The sequence below is a fragment of the Protopterus annectens genome, chromosome 16.part0, assembly GCF_019279795.1.
Source record: "Protopterus annectens isolate FY-2018-M chromosome 16.part0, PAN1.0, whole genome shotgun sequence".
NCBI classification, from domain to species: domain Eukaryota; kingdom Metazoa; phylum Chordata; order Ceratodontiformes; family Protopteridae; genus Protopterus; species Protopterus annectens.
This window is the reverse complement of record NC_056750.1, coordinates 74,376,374-74,402,145: the sequence shown is the minus strand read 5'-3', so window position 1 is coordinate 74,402,145 and position 25,772 is coordinate 74,376,374. Positions and strand designations below refer to the sequence as shown.

The 25,772-nt window shown below is 45.3% G+C and overlaps 1 protein-coding gene across 1 annotated transcript in view; it reads right to left on the bottom strand.

The window, feature by feature from the left end:
• Positions 1–11,175, bottom strand: part of LOC122790314 (E3 ubiquitin-protein ligase CCNB1IP1-like) — a 309,881-nt gene extending 298,706 nt beyond the window's left edge. The window contains exon 1 of the mRNA XM_044057835.1: positions 10,706–11,175. Coding sequence (XP_043913770.1) covers positions 10,706–11,002 — 297 coding nt within the window. The 5' untranslated portion in view covers positions 11,003–11,175. The remainder of the gene's footprint in view (positions 1–10,705) is intronic.
• Positions 11,176–25,772: the final 14,597 nt, after the last annotated feature.

The following is a 25,772-nucleotide window of genomic DNA, read 5'->3' as shown; positions in this document are numbered from 1 at the left end:
ATTAGTCCTAAGTGACACTCTATCTTTGTGAAAAACAAGGTAAGGAGGGCGAACACAAAGGGCTTGAAGTTCCGATACCCTTCTCGCTGAAGTGCTAGCTACTAAGAACAGAGTTTTCCAAGAGAGCAGTTTTAACGAACAGGAAGCTGCAGGCTCAAAGGGAGGGAGAATTAAAGACGACAGCACCAAATTTAGATCCCATGGTGGGGGAGGATCTTTTACCGGGAGCCTAAGTAAGAGGGTTCCTTTTAGAAAGGCTTTACAAAGTTTGTGTGACATAATGTTAGTCTCTAACAATCCAACATGAAAATTTGCAATAGCTGCCAGCTGAACTCTGATGGTGGCTGAAGAAGAACCCATTTGAAAAAGTTCTGCCAACTAAAACTGTATGGACAGGAGCTGTAAAAGGGTCAACTTGTTTCTCCCCTGCCCGAACAGAGAAATGCTTCCATTTGCTAGCATAAGTCTTTCTGGTAGTAGACTTGTGCGAAGCGAGGATGATGTCACGAACTGAATGAGAGATTGAGGGAAGCCTAGCTAGGGTTGGAAGTGGAGCAACCAAGCTGTGAGGTTGAGAGATTGAAGAGATTGATGCAGCCCGCCCGACTGATGTGTCAGAAGATCTGGCGCCGGGTCCAGATGCCAGGGCTGATCTAGTAGATGACGTTGTAGGAACGGAAACCAAATTTGTCGAGGCCAGTAAGGGGCAACAAGGATCATTCTGGATCTCAAAGCAGTTGCTTTCTGGATTAACTTAGTAATTAAGGGAAAGGGGGGGGAAGCATACAGAAGACCCCGGGGCCAATCGTGGACTAGAGCGTCTCTGGGGGGAAGACCTGGGAGAGGGAAGAGGGTGAAGAAGTCTTGGCACTTACTGTTTTGAGGGGTTGCAAAAAGATCGCAGCAAGGCTGACCCCACCTTCTGAAAATTCTTTCCGCTACTAACTGGTTGAGAGACCACTCATGGGGCATGAGAATGGCTCTGCTCAGCCTGTCCGCTATGACGTTGGCCTTCCCGGGGATATGCGTTGCTACCAGAAACCGTTGAGAAGAGATCGCCCACTGCCAAAGTCTGAGTGCTTCCCGACATAGGGGGTAGGACCTGGTTCCGCCCTGCTTGTTGATGTACCACACTAGAGACATATTGTCTGTCTGAATTGCAATTGTCCTGGTGGGTAGAGAGTCTTGAAGGGCCTGCAACGCTAAAAGTATAGCTCTCATTTCCAAGACATTTATGTGCAGGTGGCCCTCGAAAGGTTGCCATGTGCCCTGGACTGTCCTGTCCTGAAAATGCCCCCCCCCAACCCGATCAGGGAGGCATCTGTTGTCACAGTAGCAACAGGAAGAGGAAGGACAAAAGGTTTGCCCTGAAGAACCTGAGGGGAGACCATCCACCACGAAAGGTGCCTTTTGCATGACTGAGTGATTAGAATGCTGTGTGACACTGGAAGCTGTTGAAAGGACCACTGGGAAAACAGCATCCATTGCAGGATCCGCATGTGAAAGCGAGCTAGGGGGAATAATGTGATGGCTGCTGCCATGAGACCTAGGGTTTTTAGTACGAATCTGGCCTGGACTCTGCTCTCTTGTAGTAGGATTTGAACATGATCGCGAATGTCTGAAATCCTTTGTACAGGTAGTTTTGCTGACAGTTCCACAGTGTTTAAAACGGCGCCTATGAAGGTAATAGATTGACAAGGCGAGCGCCTGTTCATTTTGATATGATAGTACGCATCCTGAAGGTCTATAGAGCACATCCAATTGTCCTGACCCAGAAAGGGTAGAATGGACTGAAGCGTAACCATCCGGAATTTCGTTCTTTGAACAGACCTGTTCAGCCTGCTGAGATCCAAAATAGGTCTCCAGTCCCCTGTCTTTTTTGGTACCAAAAAGAACTTGGAGTAGACTCTGGATCCTTACTGGTCTGCTGGGACTGGCTGGATGGCTCTTTTTTTCTAGCAGCTTTGAAATTTCTAGTGCTGCTTGCTCCCTCAGACTGGGTGGAACATCTGGAAGGGGCCCTTTTGGCTGTTGTGGGGTGTGAATAAAGGGAATTTTGTAACCCTCGGATATGACTGACCGTACCCATTTGTCTTGCATGAGGGAATGCCAGGCTTCTGGGTACAGCAATAGTCTTCCCCTGACTGCCTCCAAAGGTGGACAGTCGGGCAGCTCCTCAGGGGTGCTGGAAGGGTTTGTCAGAGAAGGGTTCTCTGCTACCCTGATTCTGCGGACCCCCCTGCCCCTCGGGCGGCGTCTATTATTGTGCCCTCCTCTGCCTCTGGAGGGAAGCTCACCGTGTGCGTCAGGCAGTACTCCCTGAGGTTTGCGGAACCACATTTTCCCACTCTTCTGACCCTTAGGGTATGGTCTAGAAGGGGTAGAAAAACGGACTCCCACGGCAGAGAGAGTCTTGCCTTCTTGCTCGCACCTGGTCAAAGTATCCTTCACTTGAGGTCCGAACAAGGCAGAACCATCAAAGGGGGTGTTAGTGAAGGACGCCTTGAAGGGGTCAGCAAAATTGCAAAGCCGCATCCAGGCGTGTCTCCTTAGAGCAACACCCGTACCTGCAGCCCTACTCGCTCCATCGGCTGCATAAGAAATGAGCCGCATGGAGGAGTTGACAATAGAGTTCAGGGTCCCCAGCTGGGAGTTGATCTTTTCCTGAGACCCCGCAGCTGATGGGCCCTGTAAGGTATCACCCAGTTCTTTGAGAAGGTCTCTCTGGAGATGGATGAAATGGCACAAATAATTCAGCGACCGCATAGCAAAAGTCGCTGAAGAAAACATCCGCTTGCCATACCTGTCCATAGTCCTAGATTCCTTATTAGGAGGATGAACAGGTACTGAAGGGTCAGCCAACTCCTTTTTAGTAGCCGCCGCCACCACCATGGCATCAACATGGACACCCTTGGTTAGAAACTGCTTGTCAGAAGGGGCTGTAATAAATTTTGTAGGCCTCCGGAGAGTTGGTTCCATAGTATCCGGAGCCGTCCATGCCTTTCGAGCCACCACGTCCATGAGTGGGTCGAAAGGCGGAGACACCCAGGAGGTGGAAGGGCAAGAACCGAACGCATCCAGGTACACTGACTCATCCTTGGAAGGGTTAAGGGCAGACCAGTTTCCCCTCTGCTTAAGAATCTCCAGGATGTCGGAAAAGGAGACATCCTCAGAGGGGGACCTTGGGGACCCTTCTGACTCATCCAAGTCGGTGTCAGACGTGACTGACTCAGGGGAGTCTACATGCTTCCTCTTGCATTTTCTCTTTTGAGGGGGCTCCCCTGAAGGATCAGGGGAGGCCTCAGAAGAGGAGGATACACCCAATGGGGCTACCTATAGCGTTGGTTCTCCACGCTCGGGATCGGATGAGCAGATAGAGACTGAAGCAGGCACCATAGAGGGAGGAGCCGAAGGAGCCGACCGTGGAGCAGGCACAGGGGCCAGCACACTCCTCATGACCTCAAAGGTGCCCCTATCAGGCAGGGAAGGGGGTCCCCACTCCGAAGAGACAAGGACTCCTCCCGGCACCGAGAGGGACGGCTTTGAGGCCGATGTCGGGGCCGAACTCACCTGCGCCGCGGCTCCGATAGGGAGAACGGGGTCGGACAAGGGTCCGATGCCACTCGCCCCCTCGGAACCGACGAGGGAGTCCCGGCGCCCGGATCCCTCCAAGGATGGAACCAAGGAAGAGATCGGAGCCGACGAGGGAGCCGAAAGGAATGGTATCGGCTCCGACGTTCCCGACCCCTACGATCTCCGGCTCTGAACTCAAAGGAAGAGTCGGAGGAGAAATTGAAGAGGGAGTAGTGATAGCCGCTGCCTGATGAGGAGGGCTATGCAACATTTGGGCCAGTGCCTGCGACTTAAGTAGTCTGCTAACCACCCTCTCGAGGTCATGATCCGACAGCCTGGAAGACCGAGAGGAATGGGACCTGTGACTCCGCTCCGATAACAAGGGAAACTTCGGAGCTGAATGGACAGATTCCAGGGAAGGAGACCTGGAACGCTTTCTGCTCGAAGACGGCTCCGACAGCAGAGTCGGAGCCGATTGAGGCCACGAAGCCGGCAAAAAGACGCAACCTCGTAGCTGAAGCGGCAAACAAGATCTGAGTATATGACGCCTAGCATTATGGGACATAGGATAGCCTCGAGCTGCTAAAAATAGCTCTCGAGCTTTAGTAATAGGTCGAGTTGGAGCCGAGGTTCGACTCCGAACCCATCCAGCAAGAATGAAGGCGAGACTGACAACTTAACATCTATTCTTCTGTCTAAAATTTGGCAGTTCTTTCCAATTGACACACTATACCTGGAATGCCCCTGCACATATTAAGTGTGTCTCTCTATACACTCTATCACAGCTCTCAGTCTTCATCTCCATAATGTGGAACATTAAGTCACACAATATTAGTGTAACAAATGGGGAAACTGTAACACCTCAACTAACAGCCTCGTGTTTCTTCACACTTGGAAAAGTTATTTTAATTCCTTACTAATATTCAGTATTATTTACCACTGATACCTGTTGATTTTTAACGATTATTGCGTGTCAAACTATACGTGGAACATTGTGGATATTTTTAAGCATACCTCTCGACCTCTTAGAGCAAGTAATCTGGACAAAGCTTAACATAATGGAGGGACAAAGGCCCCAAAATAGGTGCAGACTTTAAACACTGCTCTTAGAAAGTTGCTAGAATAACAGGTTTTATGATAGCTTGCGTGTTTGGAAAATATAAATGCTGAAACTGATTGTGTGTCATTATTTAATTACATACATAGTCAGTGATTTGCCCACAAACTGTACGAAAATCAGACCAAAATTATGAGGCAAATGTTTGAACAGTTGAGAAGTATGTTTATAAAACTCAAGTAACGTCCCGATATCGAGGTACAAGGGAGGGGGTATGCCACAGCAGAATCACATCCTTCTTCCTTGACTAAGTGTTTAAAACCCTGGTCACTGCATCACTGCGTCCCTAGCACCTTAGTCCTGGGTGGCTCAATGGAACAGACTTGAGTACAGTGGAACGAAAATCAGCCCGACTTCTAGAGGTCATGTCCAGCTTGTAATGAGAAATGAAGGTATGAGGAGAGGCCCAAGTGGCCGCTGCACAAATGGAATCCATTGGCAATCTTGCCTGAAAGGCTACTGAAGAAGCTAATGCTCTGGTTGAATGAGCTCTGGGCTTAATAGGGAGCTCTTTATGCCTCAATTGGTAAATCAACATGACAACAGAGGTCAACCACCTGGACAAGGTTACTTTGGAAACTGGCAGGCCTTGCTTCCCTTCCACGTAAGACAGGAAGGGCTGTTCTGATTTCCTCGTCTGCTTGGTTCTATCCAGGTAGAAGCGTAATTGACGGTGAACGTCAAGACAATGTAACTTCCGTTCAGACCTATTGGTATAAAGTGGGAAGAAGACAGGAAGATCAATGGTTTGATTCAGACTTTTTTCAGAGAGTACTTTGGGTAAAAAGGACGGATTAGTCCTAAGTGACACTCTATCTTTGTGAAAAACAAGGTAAGGAGGGCGAACACAAAGGGCTTGAAGTTCCGATACCCTTCTCGCTGAAGTGATAGCTACTAAGAACAGAGTTTTCCAAGAGAGCAGTTTTAACGAACAGGAAGCTGCAGGCTCAAAGGGAGGGAGAATTAAAGACGACAGCACCAAATTTAGATCCCATGGTGGGGGAGGATCTTTTACCGGGAGCCTAAGTAAGAGGGTTCCTTTTAGAAAGGCTTTACAAAGTTTGTGTGACATAATGTTAGTCTCTAACAATCCAACATGAAAATTTGCAATAGCTGCCAGCTGAACTCTGATGGTGGCTGAAGAAGAACCCATTTGAAAAAGTTCTGCCAAAAACTCTAAAACTGTATGGACAGGAGCTGTAAAAGGGTCAACTTGTTTCTCCCCTGCCCGAACAGAGAAATGCTTCCATTTGCTAGCATAAGTCTTTCTGGTAGTAGACTTGTGCGAAGCGAGGATGATGTCACGAACTGAATGAGAGATTGAGGGAAGCCTAGCTAGGGTTGGAAGTGGAGCAACCAAGCTGTGAGGTTGAGAGATTGAAGAGATTGATGCAGCCCACCCGACTGATGTGTCAGAAGATCTGGCGCCGGGTCCAGATGCCAGGGCTGATCTAGTAGATGACGTTGCAGGAACGGAAACCAAATTTGTCGAGGCCAGTAAGGGTCAACAAGGATCATTCTGGATCTCAAAGCAGTTGCTTTCTGGATTAACTTAGTAATTAAGGGAAAGGGGGGGGAAAGCATACAGAAGACGCCGGGGCCAATCGTGGACTAGAGCGTCTCTGGGGGGAAGACCTGGGAGAGGGAAGAGGGTGAAGAAGTCTTGGCACTTACTGTTTTGAGGGGTTGCAAAAAGATCGCAGCAAGGCTGACCCCACCTTCTGAAAATTCTTTCCGCTACTAACTGGTTGAGAGACCACTCATGGGGCATGAGAATGGCTCTGCTCAGCCTGTCCGCTATGACGTTGGCCTTCCCGGGAATATGCGTTGCTACCAGAAACCGTTGAGAAGAGATCGCCCACTGCCAAAGTCTGAGTGCTTCCCGACATAGGGGGTAGGACCTGGTTCCGCCCTGCTTGTTGATGTACCACACTAGAGACATATTGTCTGTCTGAATTGCAATTGTCCTGGTGGGTAGAGAGTCTTGAAGGGCCTGCAACGCTAAAAGTATAGCTCTCATTTCCAAGACATTTATGTGCAGGTGGCCCTCGAAAGGTTGCCATGTGCCCTGGACTGTCCTGTCCTGAAAATGCCCCCCCCCAACCCGATCAGGGAGGCATCTGTTGTCACAGTAGCAACAGGAAGAGGAAGGACAAAAGGTTTGCCCTGAAGAACCTGAGGGGAGTCCATCCACCACGAAAGGTGCCTTTTGCATGACTGAGTGATTAGAATGCTGTGTGACACTGGAAGCTGTTGAAAGGACCACTGGGAAAACAGCATCCATTGCAGGATCCGCATGTGAAAGCGAGCTAGGGGGAATAATGTGATGGCTGCTGCCATGAGACCTAGGGTTTTTAGTACGAATCTGGCCTGGACTCTGCTCTCTTGTAGTAGGATTTGAACATGATCGCGAATGTCTGAAATCCTTTGTACAGGTAGTTTTGCTGACAGTTCCACAGTGTTTAAAACGGCGCCTATGAAGGTAATAGATTGACAAGGCGAGCGCCTGTTCATTTTGATATGATAGTACGCATCCTGAAGGTCTATAGAGCACATCCAATTGTCCTGACCCAGAAAGGGTAGAATGGACTGAAGCGTAACCATCCGGAATTTCGTTCTTTGAACAGACCTGTTCAGCCTGCTGAGATCCAAAATAGGTCTCCAGTCCCCTGTCTTTTTTGGTACCAAAAAGAACTTGGAGTAGACTCTGGATCCTTACTGGTCTGCTGGGACTGGCTGGATGGCTCTTTTTTTCTAGCAGCTTTGAAATTTCTAGTGCTGCTTGCTCCCTCAGACTGGGTGGAACATCTGGAAGGGGCCCTTTTGGCTGTTGTGGGGTGTGAATAAAGGGAATTTTGTAACCCTCGGATATGACTGACCGTACCCATTTGTCTTGCGTGAGGGAATGCCAGGCTTCTGGGTACAGCAATAGTCTTCCCCTGACTGCCTCCAAAGGTGGACAGTCGGGCAGCTCCTCAGGGGTGCTGGAAGGGTTTGTCAGAGAAGGGTTCTCTGCTACCCTGATTCTGCGGACCCCCCTGCCCCTCGGGCGGCGTCTATTATTGTGCCCTCCTTTGCCTCTGGAGGGAAGCTCACCGTGTGCGTCAGGCAGTACTCCCTGAGGTTTGCGGAACCACATTTTCCCACTCTTCTGACCCTTAGGGTATGGTCTAGAAGGGGTAGAAAAACGGACTCCCACGGCAGAGAGAGTCTTGCCTTCTTGCTCGCACCTGGTCAAAGTATCCTTCACTTGAGGTCCGAACAAGGCAGAACCATCAAAGGGGGTGTTAGTGAAGGATGCCTTGAAGGGGTCAGCAAAATTGCAAAGCCGCATCCAGGCGTGTCTCCTTAGAGCAACACCCGTACCTGCAGCCCTACTCGCTCCATCGGCTGCATAAGAAATGAGCCGCATGGAGGAGTTGACAATAGAGTTCAGGGTCCCCAGCTGGGAGTTGATCTTTTCCTGAGACCCCGCAGCTGATGGGCCCTGTAAGGTATCACCCAGTTCTTTGAGAAGGTCTCTCTGGAGATGGATGAAATGGCACAAATAATTCAGCGACCGCATAGCAAAAGTCGCTGAAGAAAACATCCGCTTGCCATACCTGTCCATAGTCCTAGATTCCTTATTAGGAGGATGAACAGGTACTGAAGGGTCAGCCAACTCCTTTTTAGTAGCCGCCGCCACCACCATGGCATCAACATGGACACCCTTGGTTAGAAACTGCTTGTCAGAAGGGGCTGTAATAAATTTTGTAGGCCTCCGGAGAGTTGGTTCCATAGTATCCGGAGCCGTCCACGCCTTTCGAGCCACCACGTCCATGAGTGGGTCGAAAGGCGGAGACACCCAGGAGGTGGAAGGGCGAGAACTGAACGCATCCAGGTACACTGACTCATCCTTGGAAGGGTTAAGGGCAGACCAGTTTCCCCTCTGCTTAAGAATCTCCAGGATGTCGGAAAAGGAGACATCCTCAGAGGGGGACCTTGGGGACCCTTCTGACTCATCCAAGTCGGTGTCAGACGTGACTGACTCAGGGGAGTCTACATGCTTCCTCTTGCATTTTCTCTTTTGAGGGGGCTCCCCTGAAGGATCAGGGGAGGCCTCAGAAGAGGAGGATACACCCAATGGGGCTACCTATAGCGTTGGTTCTCCACGCTCGGGATCGGATGAGCAGATAGAGACTGAAGCAGGCACCATAGAGGGAGGAGCCGAAGGAGCCGACCGTGGAGCAGGCACAGGGGCCAGCACACTCCTCATGACCTCAAAGGTGCCCCTATCAGGCAGGGAAGGGGGTCCCCACTCCGAAGAGACAAGGACTCCTCCCGGCACCGAGAGGGACGGCTTTGAGGCCGATGTCGGGGCCGGACTCACCTGCGCTGCGGCTCCGATAGGGAGAACGGGGTCGGACAAGGGTCCGATGCCACTCGCCCCCTCGGAACCGACGAGGGAGTCCCGGCGCCCGGATCCCTCCAAGGATGGAACCAAGGAAGAGATCGGAGCCGACGAGGGAGCCGAAAGGAATGGTATCGGCTCCGACGTTCCAGACCCCTACGATCTCCGGCTCTGAACTCAAAGGAAGAGTCGGAGGAGAAATTGAAGAGGGAGTAGTGATAGCCACTGCCTGATGAGGAGGGCTATGCAACATTTGGGCCAGTGCCTGCGACTTAAGTAGTCTGCTAACCACCCTCTCGAGGTCATGATCCGACAGCCTGGAAGACCGAGAGGAATGGGACCTGTGACTCCGCTCCGATAACAAGGGAAACTTCGGAGCTGAATGGACAGATTCCAGGGAAGGAGACCTGGAACGCTTTCTGCTCGAAGACGGCTCCGACAGCAGAGTCGGAGCCGATTGAGGCCACGAAGCCGGCAAAAAGACGCAACCTCGTAGCTGAAGCGGCAAACAAGATCTGAGTATATGACGGCTAGCATTATGGGACATAGGATAGCCTCGAGCTGCTAAAAATAGCTCTCGAGCTTTAGTAATAGGTCGAGTTGGAGCCGAGGTTCGACTCCGAACCCATCCAGCAAGAATGAAGGCGAGACTGACAACTTAACATCTATTCTTCTGTCTAAAATTTGGCAGTTCTTTCCAATTGACACACTATACCTGGAATGCCCCTGCACATATTAAGTGTGTCTCTCTATACACTCTATCACAGCTCTCAGTCTTCATCTCCATAATGTGGAACATTAAGTCACACAATATTAGTGTAACAAATGGGGAAACTGTAACACCTCAACTAACAGCCTCGTGTTTCTTCACACTTGGAAAAGTTATTTTAATTCCTTACTAATATTCAGTATTATTTACCACTGATACCTGTTGATTTTTAACGATTATTGCGTGTCAAACTATACGTGGAACATTGTGGATATTTTTAAGCATACCTCTCGACCTCTTAGAGCAAGTAATCTGGACAAAGCTTAACATAATGGAGGGACAAAGGCCCCAAAATAGGTGCAGACTTTAAACACTGCTCTTAGAAAGTTGCTAGAATAACAGGTTTTATGATAGCTTGCGTGTTTGGAAAATATAAATGCTGAAACTGATTGTGTGTCATTATTTAATTACATACATACTCAGTGATTTGCCCACAAACTGTACGAAAATCAGACCAAAATTATGAGGCAAATGTTTGAACAGTTGAGAAGTATGTTTATAAAACTCAAGTAACGTCCCGATATCGAGGTACAAGGGAGGGGGTATGCCACAGCAGAATCACATCCTTCTTCCTTGACTAAGTGTTTACAACCCTGGTCACTGCATCAGAGTCTGTGCTTCACTACATTGATTTATCAATAAAACAGTCATAAATCATATTAAGGTACCGACGAAGGCCCACATTATCAAGAAAGAGCATGGTCTGAAACAAACTACGCAATTACAGTAACGTAAACATTTTCAGACTAACACTTCCAAACACTAAATTTCTGAAGAAACCATATACCATCCATAAATATAAAAAACATGTCTTCAAGCGTCATGCACGTGAAACACACCAACATGTACCAGTTACCTGATATGTCCAGAAGGCCAGGGCCCTGGAACTTATGTCCAGCACAGTTTCGGGCGGCAAACCTGCTAACACTATCGCCTTATACTCTTCCGATGGCTTTAGCTTGGTGCGGGCAATATCCAGTTTTCCAGACAAAGTGTTATTACATGCAGGACAAGCGCACGGAAAATGACTGAATTCACCTGTTCCGTGCTTGTCACAAAATATGTGGGAGCAAGCAGTGACCCACGCATAACCTGACAGCTTTGTTCGACACTTTCTATAATTACACATCAAATGATATTCTCCCATTGACATGTTTAGCTCTGCACAATCAATTCACTAATAGTTAAAAATGGCGTATTACTAACGTACTGAAAAGTAACTAAAACACTGACGCACCTGGGAGAATATTAAAGGCCTCGCGTGGAAAAGCGCGGGAATCAATTACCTCTCTCGTGTACGAGACCAAATGCTACAAGAAATGGAAATCCACTGACCACAGCTAAACATGGACAGGAGAGAGAAGCAGGCAATAACTCTCAAATATACGTGATTTTGACTGAAATTTTAATTTCTACTTACATTTAATAAATAGTGGCAATAATTAAAGTTATAGTCTTATTTTAGTTCAGAAAATGTATTAATTTGCATACCCTTATTCTGTCAATATCTCATGTTAATAATACTAACATTTTAAAAGTGCCCCTTATTATTTCTGGATTTATCCCTGTTTTTGTTGAGAGCTCATTGGCATTAGTTTTCAGGGTAGATGGGAAAAATAACTTTTTAGGAACATGGTAATTTTCATCATGTTGGTCAGTACTGTAGTAGCCTTAGCTATATAGATCATATCCTGCCAAAGATATAACAGCCAGACAGCTTCCAAAGGTTCAGCGTACAGTCCACCTGTCCAAACTGCCAGGCAGCTCAAGCAGAGCTGACTAATTGGACATGAAGCCCTTCATAGCTTTATTGCTGCCAAAGTGCATGCTCCTCTGAGGCACTCTAGGATCGATGGGTGGTCTGTGCTGTTCCTTTGCTGGTGAGGTAAGTTCCATCTGGGGAGGGGCTTTCATTCAATAATTTTTGTTTATTATTAATACTTATCTCTTTAGGAAAGTTATGTTAAAACTAGACATTTGTGTTTTAACAGGCCGTCACTGGGTTGTCACTAGACTGTATTGTACCGTTAAACGAGAGCACTCATTTTTTCCTGTCAGCTTAAATGTTATTTTAACATATTTAAAAATGTAAAACATTTTTTCTGTGCAGTAATTGTATTTATTTTACCTTTGGGGCTGGCAAAGTGTTTTAAATTGTTTTTGTGTGAAAAAAGTGACTTTTAAAAATACTTGAATTTTTTACTGGTTGTTGCTGCTTGTTTTCCCAGTAAAGAGGCACTATTTTCAGCTTTACCATTGAACAATCTGTTGGTCCCACGTCCGTTCCTCTTCCAGCCACAGATAGAGAAAGTTAAGCAAACAGCCATTACCACCACAGCAGGTTAGCAATTTGCCTTAACCACAGGTAGGTGACTCTGCTGTGGCCATTTGTTGTATCTCAAACTACTTATATTTTACCCCTGATCCCACTGGTGTAGAAGCTACAGCCACTATGCACCAGAGGTTAGCCATGTCCTCTGCAGGTGTTGTGGGCAAGGGAGAGCCATTCTTGTTGGTCTTGAGAGAGAGAGAACATAAAAGGCTTCCCCGGTTTGTCAGAATGTTGTGCCCATCCTTGGGCAAGCTACTGCTCTCATTTGCAACACTATTGGCCACAATTTTTTTTCTGTCAGAAAGAAAGAGAAAACTAAATATGTGTCTTTGATGACCCACCACTGGACCAGTAATCAAGAAGCTTCAATCCTCATCATTGGCAACAGTGGGAGACATACACTGAGAGGATGACAAGGTATACACACAGTATTACCAGATGCAGCTCTCTGCATTGAGTGCAATTTCCCTTAAGTAGCACAGAGAGAGACCACAGTCAGTCCGAGGCTGGTTTCTCCCTCACTTTAGATCCCTAATAAGACTCCCCACTGGCACAGCTATAGAGTTGAGATCTCAGCTGAGTGGCCAAGCCAAGACCTGCATCACCCAGTCTGTCCAATCAGTGCTTCATGTCCCTGTCCAAGTAGCTGGCACACACACTCTTTGTGGTTTGATTTATACACGCATACACACACCTTGGAAAGGTTGGCATAGGTTTACTAGCTTTGCCCCCTTTTGCACAAACTATATGGTAGTTATCACTGCCACCAGCCAACTCCTTATTAGCTGCTTTAAGGCCCTTAACAAAGGGTGTCCAAATTTACTGTGTAATATTAATATTAACACAAATGGCGTTTGACCAAGAGCAAGGCTATTAGGATTGGCCCACACAGTGTCACCAGATAAATATGAAAGCACTCTGAAAGCTTAAATATCTCTACACAGATCAGCCACAATGAAAGGTTTACATATATTTAATAATAAATAATAAAAGAACAAGAAAACAGTATATATTCACAGTGACATCAGAGTTCAAAACCACAGGAAATATTTAAAACAGCATTGCAGGACAGTCTCAAATAAATAAAGAAAAATAACTAAACTGAGCTTTGCTGTATTCCTGACTATATCTAAGAGAATTACTATACTCTAAAAGCTTACTTACAGAGAAAGGAAGATGTGGTGAATTGACCTTCTAGTTGTTATTGTCAGGTCTCAGACAGAATATAAAATGCTCTGTCTCACTAAGAGACCTCTCAAATTAATATCCCAAATATTACTGCTGGGATAGCTTGCAGAATGACATAATTTATTGTCATCTGACTCTATCCCAGGTGAAACCCCCACTGCTGGAAGCTAGGAGTATTTAGCATATACCTGTGAAAATACATAGAGCTCACATCTTCAGCAGATGCTGGCAGTCATAAAACAATTGCATTCTTTCATGCTTTCAGAGGTAGTAATTAGTTCACTCCAAAGGCAATACAGAAAGCTTCTCAGCACAGACATTATGTCTCTGACCTAGCCTATAAAGTAATTTAATTTCAGATATTTTTTTCTGAAGTTAACCACCTGTATTCCAGTTCCCACTGTTAAAATATATACATTTAAACAGTTACAATAGTGCATGTACATTTCTGTTGTCTTCCAGCAGGCAAATTGTGGTTACATTTTAAGTACAAGCACTTTATAAAATACCTTTCTAACACATGTCTGTACAGACCAGTTTGATATACACATGACATGCAGTTCTAATACAGATGTAACACAAGCATCCTATATAAATCATCTGATATTCACAAATGACATATAATTATTTACAAAATTCCAGATAGCTTTGCTGGCAGTATCCCCCTTTGTCGCACTTCTCGCCCCCCTCGAAGACTCAGGCTAGTTTCTCAAGTGACCCTTGAGAAATGTTGCTTGAGAGGGATGACCCTATTTGGGAACACATTACTCCATACCCTATCTTAAGAGCCCATCTGCATTGACATTGCTAACCCCATTGTGGTGCTGCACTGTCATATCATATGCCTGCAACCCTATGCTCCTCCTAAGTAACTTGGTATTTTTTTGGCTGGCTCGATGTAGCCATGTTAAGGGATTGTGATGTGTAACTACAGTGAATTTTCTTCCATGCAGATAAGGCTGAAGTTTCTGCAGTGCCCACAGTATGAATCGACATTCCTTTTCTACAACTGCATAGCATTCCTCCCTGGGTTGGAGCCTGTGTCTGAGATATACCATTGGGTGCCCTTCTCCCTCTGAGGAAATTTGACTGAGTACAGCCCCCATCCTATGGTATGATGCAGCCACATGCACAACAAATTCTTTGCTGTAATCTGGACTGGCTATCACAGGGGGTCCTCCTAAAGCTCCTTTAAGCTTCTGGAATGCCTGCTCACATGCTGGGGTCCACACTACTTTATCTAGCCTGTTTTTCCTTGTCAGGTCTTTAAGGGGAGCCACTATGTTACTATAATTGGGGCCAACCTTTTGTAGTACCCTGCTGTTCCTACGAATGTCCTTACCTGCTTTTTGGTAAAAGGGACAGGCCATGCCTGAATGTCTTCCACTTTGGCAGGTACTGGTCTGATCTTCCCACTTCCCACTCTGTGTCCCAGGTAGGAGACCTCTGCCATACCCACCAGTCACTTACTGGGCTTGATAGCCAACGCTGCCCTCTGGAATCTGCTCAGCACCTCCCTGACATGCTAAAGGTGCTCTTACCAGGAATGGCTGTAGATAGCAATATCATCCAGGTAAGCAAAGCCAAAATCCCCTGCTCCTCCTAGGATACAATCTACCGGCCTCTAGAAAGTCACTGGGGCATTTTTCATCCCAAAGGGCATCTTCATGAACTCATACAAGCCAAAAGGAGTCATAAAGGCTGACCTTTTTATAGCACTGGGAGTCAGGGACACCTGCCAGTAGCCATTTGTAAGATCAATAGTGGTAAGATACTGCTTAGCCCCACCCAGCTACTCTAGGGCTTCATCCGCCCTACGTATGGGGTAAGCATCTGACTCTGTGTGACTATTTAATTTCCTGTAGTTCACAAAGAACCTGTTGATGCCATCCTTCTTTGGTACTAGCACCACTGGGGAGGCCCAGGGACTGCTGGATTCTTGGATTACCCCCATTTCCAACATTTCCTGTATCTCCTCCCTCAGGGTCTGTTTGACTCTCTCAGGCACTCTGTAAGGGGCCTGCTTACTAGACATTTGGGGTCCTTTATCCACATGGTGCTGCACCAGGTGGGTACACCCTGGTTTCCCAGTGAACATGCCCCCAAACACCTGTAACACTGCTCAGATTTCTTGAACCTGGGTAGGGGATAGCTGTTGGGACATTGCTACCCCTGCCACTGAGGTGTCAGTCCGAGCCTCACTGAGGGGATCATTCACCATATCCCCCTCAGACTCCTCCTGCCAACCACTGCAGATACTAAGCACAAGGGCCCCTCTATCATGGTAAGGTTTCATCATGTTAAGATGGTACAATTTGTGGCCCTCCTTCCTGCTTGGCAGTTCAACCATGTAGTTAACATCACTGACCTTCCTTACCACTTTGAAGGGTCCCTTCCAAGCTGCCTGCAGCTTGTTGTGTCTGACAGGAATGAAAACCATAATCTGGTGCCCTACAGCTTAATCTCTAGCTCGAGCATTCCTGTCATACCAGACTTTTTCTGTTTTGGGGCTTCTGCCAGGTTCTCCTGGGCCAAAATCATGAGTTCCCTGAGCCTTGTCCTGAGGTTAGGACATGTGCCACAAGAGACTCCTTGTGGGACTGCCAGTCACCCTCCCACTCATTGTGAATCATATCTAGAGGTCTCCTCACCCTATGCCCATACAGCAACTCAAAGGGTGAAAAACCTGTGGATTCCTGGGGCACCTCTCTGTAAGTAAACAATAGATGTGGCAAATATTTTTCCCACTGCCTCTTAAACTGGTCTGCAAATGCCCGGAGCATGGTCTTTAGTGTAGAATTTAACGTCTCCACCAGATCATCAGTCTGGGGTGGTCTTTAGGTGCTTAACCCCCACAGCACTCCCACAGACAAGCCAGCAGGTCTGACATAAAATTGGCACCTCTGTCAATCAGCATTTCTTTTGGGAAACCTACCCTGCTGAAAATCTCTAGCAAAGCATTTCCCACATTTTCTGCCTTGATGGAGGACAGAGCCACCGCCTCAGGGTATCTGGCAGCATAATCTACTAACACTAGGATATACTGCTTCCCTGTGGAACTTGGGGTACTCAGAGGCCCCACAATATCCATAGCTACCATTGGAGCTCCTCAATCACAGGCAAAGGCTCCAAAGGAGCTTTCACCTTGTCTCCTGCCTTGCTTACCTTTTGGCACTGCTCACAGGTCTTGCAGTACCCTCTTACATACATGGAAATCCTAGGCCAATAAAAGTTCTGCATAATACGTCTCTTGGTACACTTTATGCCCATATGACATGCAAAGGGAATATCATGGGCTATGGCTAGAAGTGCCAGACAGTAGGGTCTGGGCACTACTAACTGCTGTATTACCTCACCTTCTAGCCCTCCCTCAGGGGTCCACTCTCTGTACAGTAACCTTTTGTCCCAGTATATAGATTCCCCTTTTCCTTGAGAATCAGGTGCCTCCCTGGCTATCTCCCTTAAGCCTTGTATTGTAGGGTTTGAGAGCTGAGCCTGTCTCAATGCTCTCTGTGTAACTCTTTCCAGCTCCCCTTCCACAGGAAGTCTGGTATCCTCTGACAACGGTGCCTCACTGTCAGGCTGCATGTTACTACTCACCTCTGCCCTTGCAGTCACTCTGTCCTGCAGCTGTGGCTCACCTTCAGTCTCACTGCTACAGGGTAGCCCTCTCCCTGAAGTAGCCACCTCACCAGTCCTAGCTTCAAGTGAGTGGTCTGTTTGGGTCCCCCCCCCTTACAGGCTACCAGACCCACATGCTTGTCTCCAAGCCTGACTGGGTGTAACTGCATGCACAAGGTACTGCATTATCAAAATCATTCCCTATCAGGACATCTGCAAGGATATCCTGAAACACACCTACCTACTTGCTTGCTTCCTTTTCCACCTTCCCAGTCAAGGTGACCCCTAGCCAAAGCTATTTGGAATGGGGTCCCTCATAAAACTCTGACTGGAATAGACAGCCCAAGTAAGCAGTACTCCTCTTTAACCATTGCAGGTTTCACAATGGTTAGGTGAGAGGCTGTGCCTCTCTTAGCAATGGCCTGTTTCCCATCTACTAAGATAGGATATAACCTTTTGTGGTAGTTTGGTACCCTTGTTGTCTCCAGACAGCTTACTGTTGACATTCTGTCATTCCCACTTCTGGCTCTCCCATCTTTTGTTCCCCATCTTGCCTCCATGGACACCTATATGCTACATGGCCCCACTGGTTACATTTAAAACATTTAACCCTTGATCCTGGCCATGTACCTGAACTAGTGGGTTCCCCTGCTACTGGCAGACTCTGTTGGTGTGGTTTAGGCTGCCCACCATGTGTTCCCTTAGACCCATGTGCAGCACTGGGTATCCCTTTCCTGTGCAGTGATGCCCTGCTTGCTAGGTATAGGCCTCCCTTTTTCCCCAACGCATCGGTATTGCATTCCCTATCTGCTAACTAGATTCTCATATCTTCAGGCAAAGTGCAAAGGGCTTGTTCCCTCACCAAAAGGACTGCCAGCATTTCAAATGTGGTGGTCTGGCACCCACTCACCTACCTATAAAAAGAAGTGCTTAACTCAGCAACATAATCACACACATTTTTATCTGCCTTGTGTCTATGCTCACAAAACTTTTTTCTGTAAGCTTCAGGTATTAACTTAAAACACTAATAAACATTTCTTTATTGTATTAATTTAAGCAATCAGTATCAAACAATTTAGAAACAGCAGTTACAATTTTAGCATGGAGTAAGGGGGTCAGGAACCATACCCAGAGCCCTTGGTCAACATTATACTGTTTACATACCCTTTCAAACATATGAATAAAACTATCAAAATTATCACTCTCAGTAAGTAGTGGAAGAAATGTACTGACCTTTATTGCTGCTGGGGTTCAGGTACTCCCTTCCCCATTACCTCCATGACTCTGTTGAACAGTCAGCATTTCCTTTTCATGTTGCCTCTGCCTCTTATTTTCTTCGGCTTCCAGATGTCTCAGTCTCTGTGCTGATTGTAATTCCATTTGCTTCTGTTTCTCCTTTCCTTCAGCCTCCAAACACTGCAGTCTCTCTGCTGATTCTATTTCCAAATGTCTAGTCTCCAGTTCAAGTCTCCTTAACTCCAGGTGGATTTTTAAGTCCTCTGAGGCAAAACTGAACTGTCCATTTTCTGAGAGTTGTACATCCCCAAGGCCGGTCTTGGTTGTCCTCCTGGTTGTTGGTCTGTAATGCAGCTGTGACTAAGGCTGTAATAATTTCTGCTTTAATCAGGTTGGCATACACCAATCCTTTGTCTTGGCACATCTCAGCCAAATGGCTCCTTGTCAGCTTGCCATACTCCTCTGCTGACATCCCTGCCTGCTCTTCTTGACTAACTAAGCTAACAAAGAATAAATACAAAAATTGTGATATGAAAGTCTGTGTGTCTACCATGTGGCTGCTTGAGAGTACAAACACCTTCTTTGGTGACCGCTGTTTACAGGCTACAGGAGTTCAATATCCACACCACTGAATCCCAATATGTGGATATCCCACCACTGCCAACCAGTAATGTGATGGCCCACCACTGAACCAGTAATCAAAGAGCCTCAATCCTCACCACTGGCAACAGTGGGGGACATACACTAAGAGGATGAGCAGGTATACACATAGTACTACCAGATGCAGCTCTCTGCATCAAGTGCAATTTCCCTTAAGAGCACACAGAGGCCACAGTCAGTCTGGGGCAGGTTTCTTCCTCTTTCTCTAGATCCCCAATAAGACTCCTCACTGGTACAGCTATAGAGTTGAGATCTCAGCTGAGTGGCCAAGCCAAGACCTCCATCACCCTCTATGTGTAACCAGTGCTTCATGTCCCTGCCCAAGTAGCTGAGACACACACTCTTTGAGGTTTGATTTACACACACATACACACACACACACACACACACACACACACACACACACACCTGGAAAAGGCTGGCACAGGTTTACTAGCTATGCCGCCTTTTGCCCAGACTATAAGGTAGTTATCACTGCCACCAGCCAACTCCTTATCAGTTGCTTTAAAGCCCTTAACAAAGGGTGTCCAATCTTACTGTGTAATATTAATATTAACACAAATGGTAGCTTGACCAAGAGCAAGACTATTAGGAGTGGCCCACACAGTGTCACCAAATAAATATGCAAGTGCTCTCAAAACTTAAATATCTCTACAGAGATCAGCCACAATGAAAGGTTTAAATATATTTAATAATAAATAATAAAAGAACAAGAAAACACTCAGTTTATATCCACGGTGGCATCAGAGTTCAAAATCACAGGACATATTTAAAACAATGTGCAGGACAGTCTCAAATAAGTAAAGACAAAATATCTAAACTAAGCTTTGCTATATTCCTGACTATGTCTAAGAAAATTACTTTACCCTAAAAACTTACAGAGCAAGGCAGATGTGGTGAATTGATCTTCTAGTTGTTGTCCAGTCCCAGACAGAATACAGAATGCTCTGTCTCACTAAGATTAATATCTCAAATATTACTGCTGGGATAGCTTGCAAAATGACATAATTTCTTGTCATCTGACTCTATCCCAGGTGAAACCCCACTGCTGGAAGCTAGCAGCATGTAGCATCTACCTGTGAAAATACATAACCCTCAAATATTGGCAGATGCTGGAAGTCATAAAACAATTGCATTCTTTCATGCTTTCAGAGGTAGTAATTAGTTCACTCTGAAGACAATACAGAAAGGTTTTCAGCACATACATTATGTCTCCGGCCTAGCCTATAAAGTAATTTAATTTCTGCTATTTTTCTGAAGTTAACCTCCTGTATTCCAGTTTCCACTATTAAAATATATACATTTAAACAGCTACAATAGTGCATGTACATTTCTGTTCTGTTCCAGCAGGCACACTGTGGTTACATTTTAAGCACAAGCACTTTATAAAATACCTTTCTAACACACATCTGTACAGTCAAGTTTGATATATACATGATATACAGTTCTAATACAGTTATAACACAAACATCCTATATAAATCATGTTGATATTCACAAATGACATATCATTATTTACAAAATTCCAGATAGCTGTGCTGGCAGTATCCCCCTTTGTTAGAATACTCTTCCAAAAATTTCTTTTAGACAGGAGTAGTTTACTGGGTCTGGCTCAGGGTTTAATTCACACTATTAATCCTTGTTATAACGTGGTTTCTGGTAAAAGAAAGAGGGACACATCTTTTCTTGAAGAGATTCAAGATTTTGAATCTGGTCTTGAAGATGAAAGGGCAGATACATATTTTCTCCTATGTTTTCTGATTCGGACTCAGAGGAGAGCTCAGTTTCTGATTCTTCCTTTGGGGTTCCTCTCTCTTTGAGAATTTTCCCAGAATGTATCAGTATTTTCAGTGAGAGTGCACTGAGATTCCTCAGTCCCTCAGAAAATTTTTTGAGCTGTTATAGAGTTTCCTGAAACTTCACCAGTTTCACCCAGTTCTGTCAGCTTTGGAGGATGTGTGTCTCTGCCTGTAATTTTTCTGATAGTCAGCCTGCTGCCACTAAAAATGTAGTTAGAATGTATAAAGTTCCTCATTCTTTTTAGATTTTTTATACACTCTTCCCAGGCTTGACCCAGCAGCTATAGCTGTAGTTAATCCTACGGCTGTTAGACAGTTAGTTAATTCCAATCCTACTTTTTCCTGATAAAGATGGGAAGATTACTGATGGGTACGGGAAAATAGTGTATGTTTCTGCAGCGTTGATATCCATAATTTTGAACTATTATGTTAATGTTTATTCTAATTGTGAAAGTGCAAGGAATATTTGGTCTGCAGTTTCTTCTTATGAGGAAAAATCTGCTTTAAATTATTTAGTCTCTTATACTGTATTAGTCATTCTTCCAGGGCAATGGCCTCTGCTACAGTTTTGAGGAAGTTTGCCTTGCTGCATTCTTAGTACCTCCCAAGAGGATGAGTTTAATAAGATTTCAGTTTCTGTTTTGTATAGAAATTCACTTTTTTTGTTTATTTGCTGCAGAGGTGATCAGAAGTGTGATGAAGGGGGTAAGTTAAATCAGGGAATCTCTAAGATGTTTTTGCCCTCCTTCTTCAAAATGTTGAAAGGATTCTCTTAACTCCTCATTCAATTTTGGCATAATGGCAAGGGTGTCTCCAAAAGAAGCCAGGATCATCCAAACTCAAGGGCAGTTCAACTAGACAGCTTAACTGTTTAAGGGACTTTGTTCCCTCTTACTACCCTGGCAGTCCCATTTCCCTTCAAGAAAGTCTGAATCTCCACATTTCTGTTTGACAACAGATAGTTTCAGACAAATGGGTTCTGAAGATCATTCATCAAGGGTTATAGATGGCAGTGAGATGATATTCCTCCTTGCCCAGGGGTTATTCCTCGTCCTCCAGACCTGGCAATTATTTCCACATGTTCTTCATTACACAATGTTTCATGAAATGATGGAACCAATTCCTCCTTCTCAAGTTGGGAAATGTTTTTATTCAAGGATGTTTTTAGTGCTAAAGAAAGAAAATGCTTGTAGACCAGTTCTGGCTCTTTCTTTTTAGACCTGTTTGTGATAGTGCCTAACTTCAAAATGATGTAATTTCACAATCTGTTACTTGTTCTTTCTCATTCAGGTTTCCCAGTAACACTACATTTAAAAGATGCCTATTGTCACATTCCAAACAGGCGTTTCTTAAAGTTTGTGTGTCTGGATCACTTTATCAGTTCTCCGTTTTACCTTTGGACTATCCACTGCACCAAGAGTATTCACACATTGGCTATCTCCAGTTATTTATAGCTTATTGCAGGCTACAGGGTATCCATTTTTTCCCATATTTAGATGACTTGCTTATCTTTGCAGAGTCTTTTTCAAATTGTCAGGAATCGCTCACTTGGATGAGAGATCTCGTCCACAAGCTGGGATTCCAAGAGAACATTCAAAAGTCCTTTTGACTTCTTCACAGAGGATTCTGTTCCTGGGGTATCAGTTGAAAGAGCTTTTCTTCTACAGGAAAAAATAGATTTATGGCTAGATCTATTTCTAAGGTTTTCACTTAGATTTCAGTCATTGCAAGGGAATGCCTAGGATTTTAGGTCTCATGGCTTACATGTTTTTCATGATAATCCTAACAGGGCTCCATATGAGAAAGATACAATGGTATCTGAAGTCTCTTTCATCCTAGCACCACCATCCCATGTCTTTTCACATCACAGTGCTGGGGTTTGTTAGTAGAAAAATTACTTTGTGGACACAGCAAATATCCCTAAATTCGGGTCTTCTCTTATATCATGTAAAAGTGTTCTTGAAAAGGTTTTTGCATAAGAGGACTCCAGGAAAACCAGTAGCCCCCTCTTTGGATCTTAATTTTGTGTTAGAGAAACTAAACACTTGCTCCATTTGAACCAGATGATCTGGCTGACTTTAGTTTCTACTGATTGCTCTGAACTCTACAAGAAGGGTATCTGAGTTGCAAGCTCTTATGGTGAGTCAACCCTATCTCGTTTTCCATAGGGCAGGATTTCTTTGAGAACTAATCCTTCTTTTATGCCTAAAGTGGTATCTAAGTTTACTTTAAGCCAAACTATCCATGTCCCAGTTTTCTTTCTTGAATCTAAACATGAAAGAGAAAAGATACTACATAGCTTGGATGTCCACAGACAACTCAGGTACTATCTTGACATTACTAAGTCTTTCAGATCTTCTGATGAAGTTCATAGGTTGGTACTAGGCTATCAGCCCTAGGGCCTATACAAGCCTAGCCATAACAATTCCCTGGCTATTTCTTCCCACACTATTTACTTCCCTGGACCCCTGTCTAGCAGGGCGACTGACGTGATCCCCAGGGTGAATTTACTTTCTCCCATCCAATTGTCAAGGCTCATTTTGAAGAGGACCAAAGAGGCACTCTGCTTGACATGTATGGGCAATCTATTCCAGAGTCTGGGGAGTCTCTGGGTCAGGAACCTATCCCTCCAGCATGTTTTGTTTATTATGATGACAAGGTTTAGATCCCTTGAGCGTGTGGCTCTGAGGATTTGGGATTTCTTTAAGTGTAGCATGTCCAACAGCTCTGGGTTTGACATGGCCTTGTATGTTAAGCAGAGATCGCCTCTGAGTAGACGATATGCGACAGAGTATAGCTGGAGTTTTTTAAGGCAGTCAGCATAGGGCATCTGCTTTAGGCCTCTGATTCTTTTAGTGAGGTATTTCTGCGGCCTTTCCAGTTGTTGCAGATGTCTTGAGAGGTACATACCAAACGGGGCATTGTATTCTATAATGGGTCTAATGAGGGATGAGTACAGTGGGACAATGACCTCCTTTTTTCTGGATGAAAAGCCCTTAGTAATGAGGTGTGCCACATAGAAGGATTTTCTGACTGTTGTGGCGATGTGGTTATCGAAGGTGAGACCACTGTTCACCTGTGTCCCTAAGTCTCTTATCACACTTTCGGTGTTTAGTGTACTGCCACCTATATGGTAATTCACGGGTACATGTTTTTTCCCAAAGGGGATAAGTATACATTTCTTGGCATTGAGCTTGAGCCCATGGCTCTGGCACCAAGCATATGTTTCTGAAAGGCCCTTTTGTAGAATATCCACATCATTTGGGGATTCAATAATGGCTCCCGGTTTGCAGTCATCTGCAAACTTTGTTAGCCAGAGTTCCTTAGTGTTGACCTGTACTTCAGAGAAGTAGATGCCAAACAAGAGCGGTCCCAGGACTGAACCCTGAGGTACTCCACTTGTCACTTGTCTGGTGCTGGATTTGGAGTCGGCTACTTTTACAGTGTGGGTTCTATCAGTAAGCCAGTTAGCAACTCATTGGGTGATGTAGGGATTAATGCCCAGCTTAGTAAGTTTATCTATGATTCCAGAGTGGGGGATGGTGTCAAAGGCCTTGGCAAGGTCTAGATAGGCTGTGTGGACCACCTTACCCTTGTCCATGGCTCTGGAGACTGATTAGAAAAAGTCAATCAGGTTCAGGAGATAAGATCGGCCCTTCACGAACCCAAACTGGGTGGGGTCCAGTGTTTGAAGGCTGCCAATGTCTTTTTTTTATAAGTTCCATGATAATACGCTCCATAGCCTTGCAGATAAGGCTCGTCAGACTGAAGGGATGGTAGTTCCCGGGATCCAAGGTGGATCCCCCTTGTGGAGTGGGATAACTGTAGCTCTGCGCCACTCAGTGGACACGAAACCTGAAGTGAGGCTATGATTAAGCATGACACTTAGGTGAGGTGCCAGTTCATATTGTAGTTCATTTAGTACGCAGCCCAGGATGTCATCTGGTCCCATGGATGCTGTATTCTTAGCTTTGGAGAATACAAACTCACATTGGACTTTCGGTTAGTTCTCGAGAGTATGGAACTCGTCATCAGTAACAATTTTCTGTTTTTCCAGGGAGCATATTACAAACAGATAGGGGGGTATCTATGGGGGCCTCCTGTGCCCCCATTTTCGCTAATATAGTTCTACTATATTGGGAGCAGCATTTTTTATTTACATCCCCCTTTTACGAGCATATTAGATGTTATTTCTGTTACCCGAATGATATTTTTATTGTGTGGAGGGGACCCAAGGAGATTATTGAACCCTTTTTAGATTTTATCAAACACACTACTAATTTTTTAGAATTTATATCCAGTGTGATGGAAGAAGTGGTTCACTTTTTGGATGTGCAAATTAGGAAAGATTTAAGGTACAATAAATATGTTTCCTCTTTGTATCATAAAAAATATTTTTCTAATTCTTATCTTCACTTTAAAAGTGAACATCCTTATTCCCAGAAAAAGAACATTGTCAAGGGTCAGATGGTCAGAGCGGCAAGCATGACCACACTGAGGGAAGAAGTGATATCTGAACTAAAGTATATAGTTGAACTTTTTGTTAGACGTGGTTATCGAGAAGCTCTGGTTATCTCCCTCACTGATCACATTTTACAAGAGTGGGGAGTGAGATATATGCCCATTCTGTCCCTTGAGAATGGGGAGAGTTTCTGGTTCTATTGGACCAACGACCATAAAGATGGATGGGAGGGACAGTGATGCACCCCCTTGCAATGACACCTATTTTATGATGGATTTTCACTGAGATACCCACCTCATGAAAAATATAATACAGACTTCCTGGAACATTTCTGCTAGTATGCATAATAGTCTTGATGTGTTCTCTGGGAAATATAGGTTTAGTTTGAGAAGGGGATGGAATTTTAAGAATATTTTTGAAAGTCGTAAAGTTGATTCAACTTCCAGAGTAAAGATAGGCACACACAAATGCAGAAGGTGCCCCCAGTGCCCCATATGTAGCCAATGTAGATCAACTGTATTTGGTGGGTCCTGTTGGGCTGTTAAAGGCTAAGGGGTATTTTAATTGTCATTCTAAAGGGGTGGTATACCTTGCCTATTGTTCCTCATGTTTTGCATTTTATACTG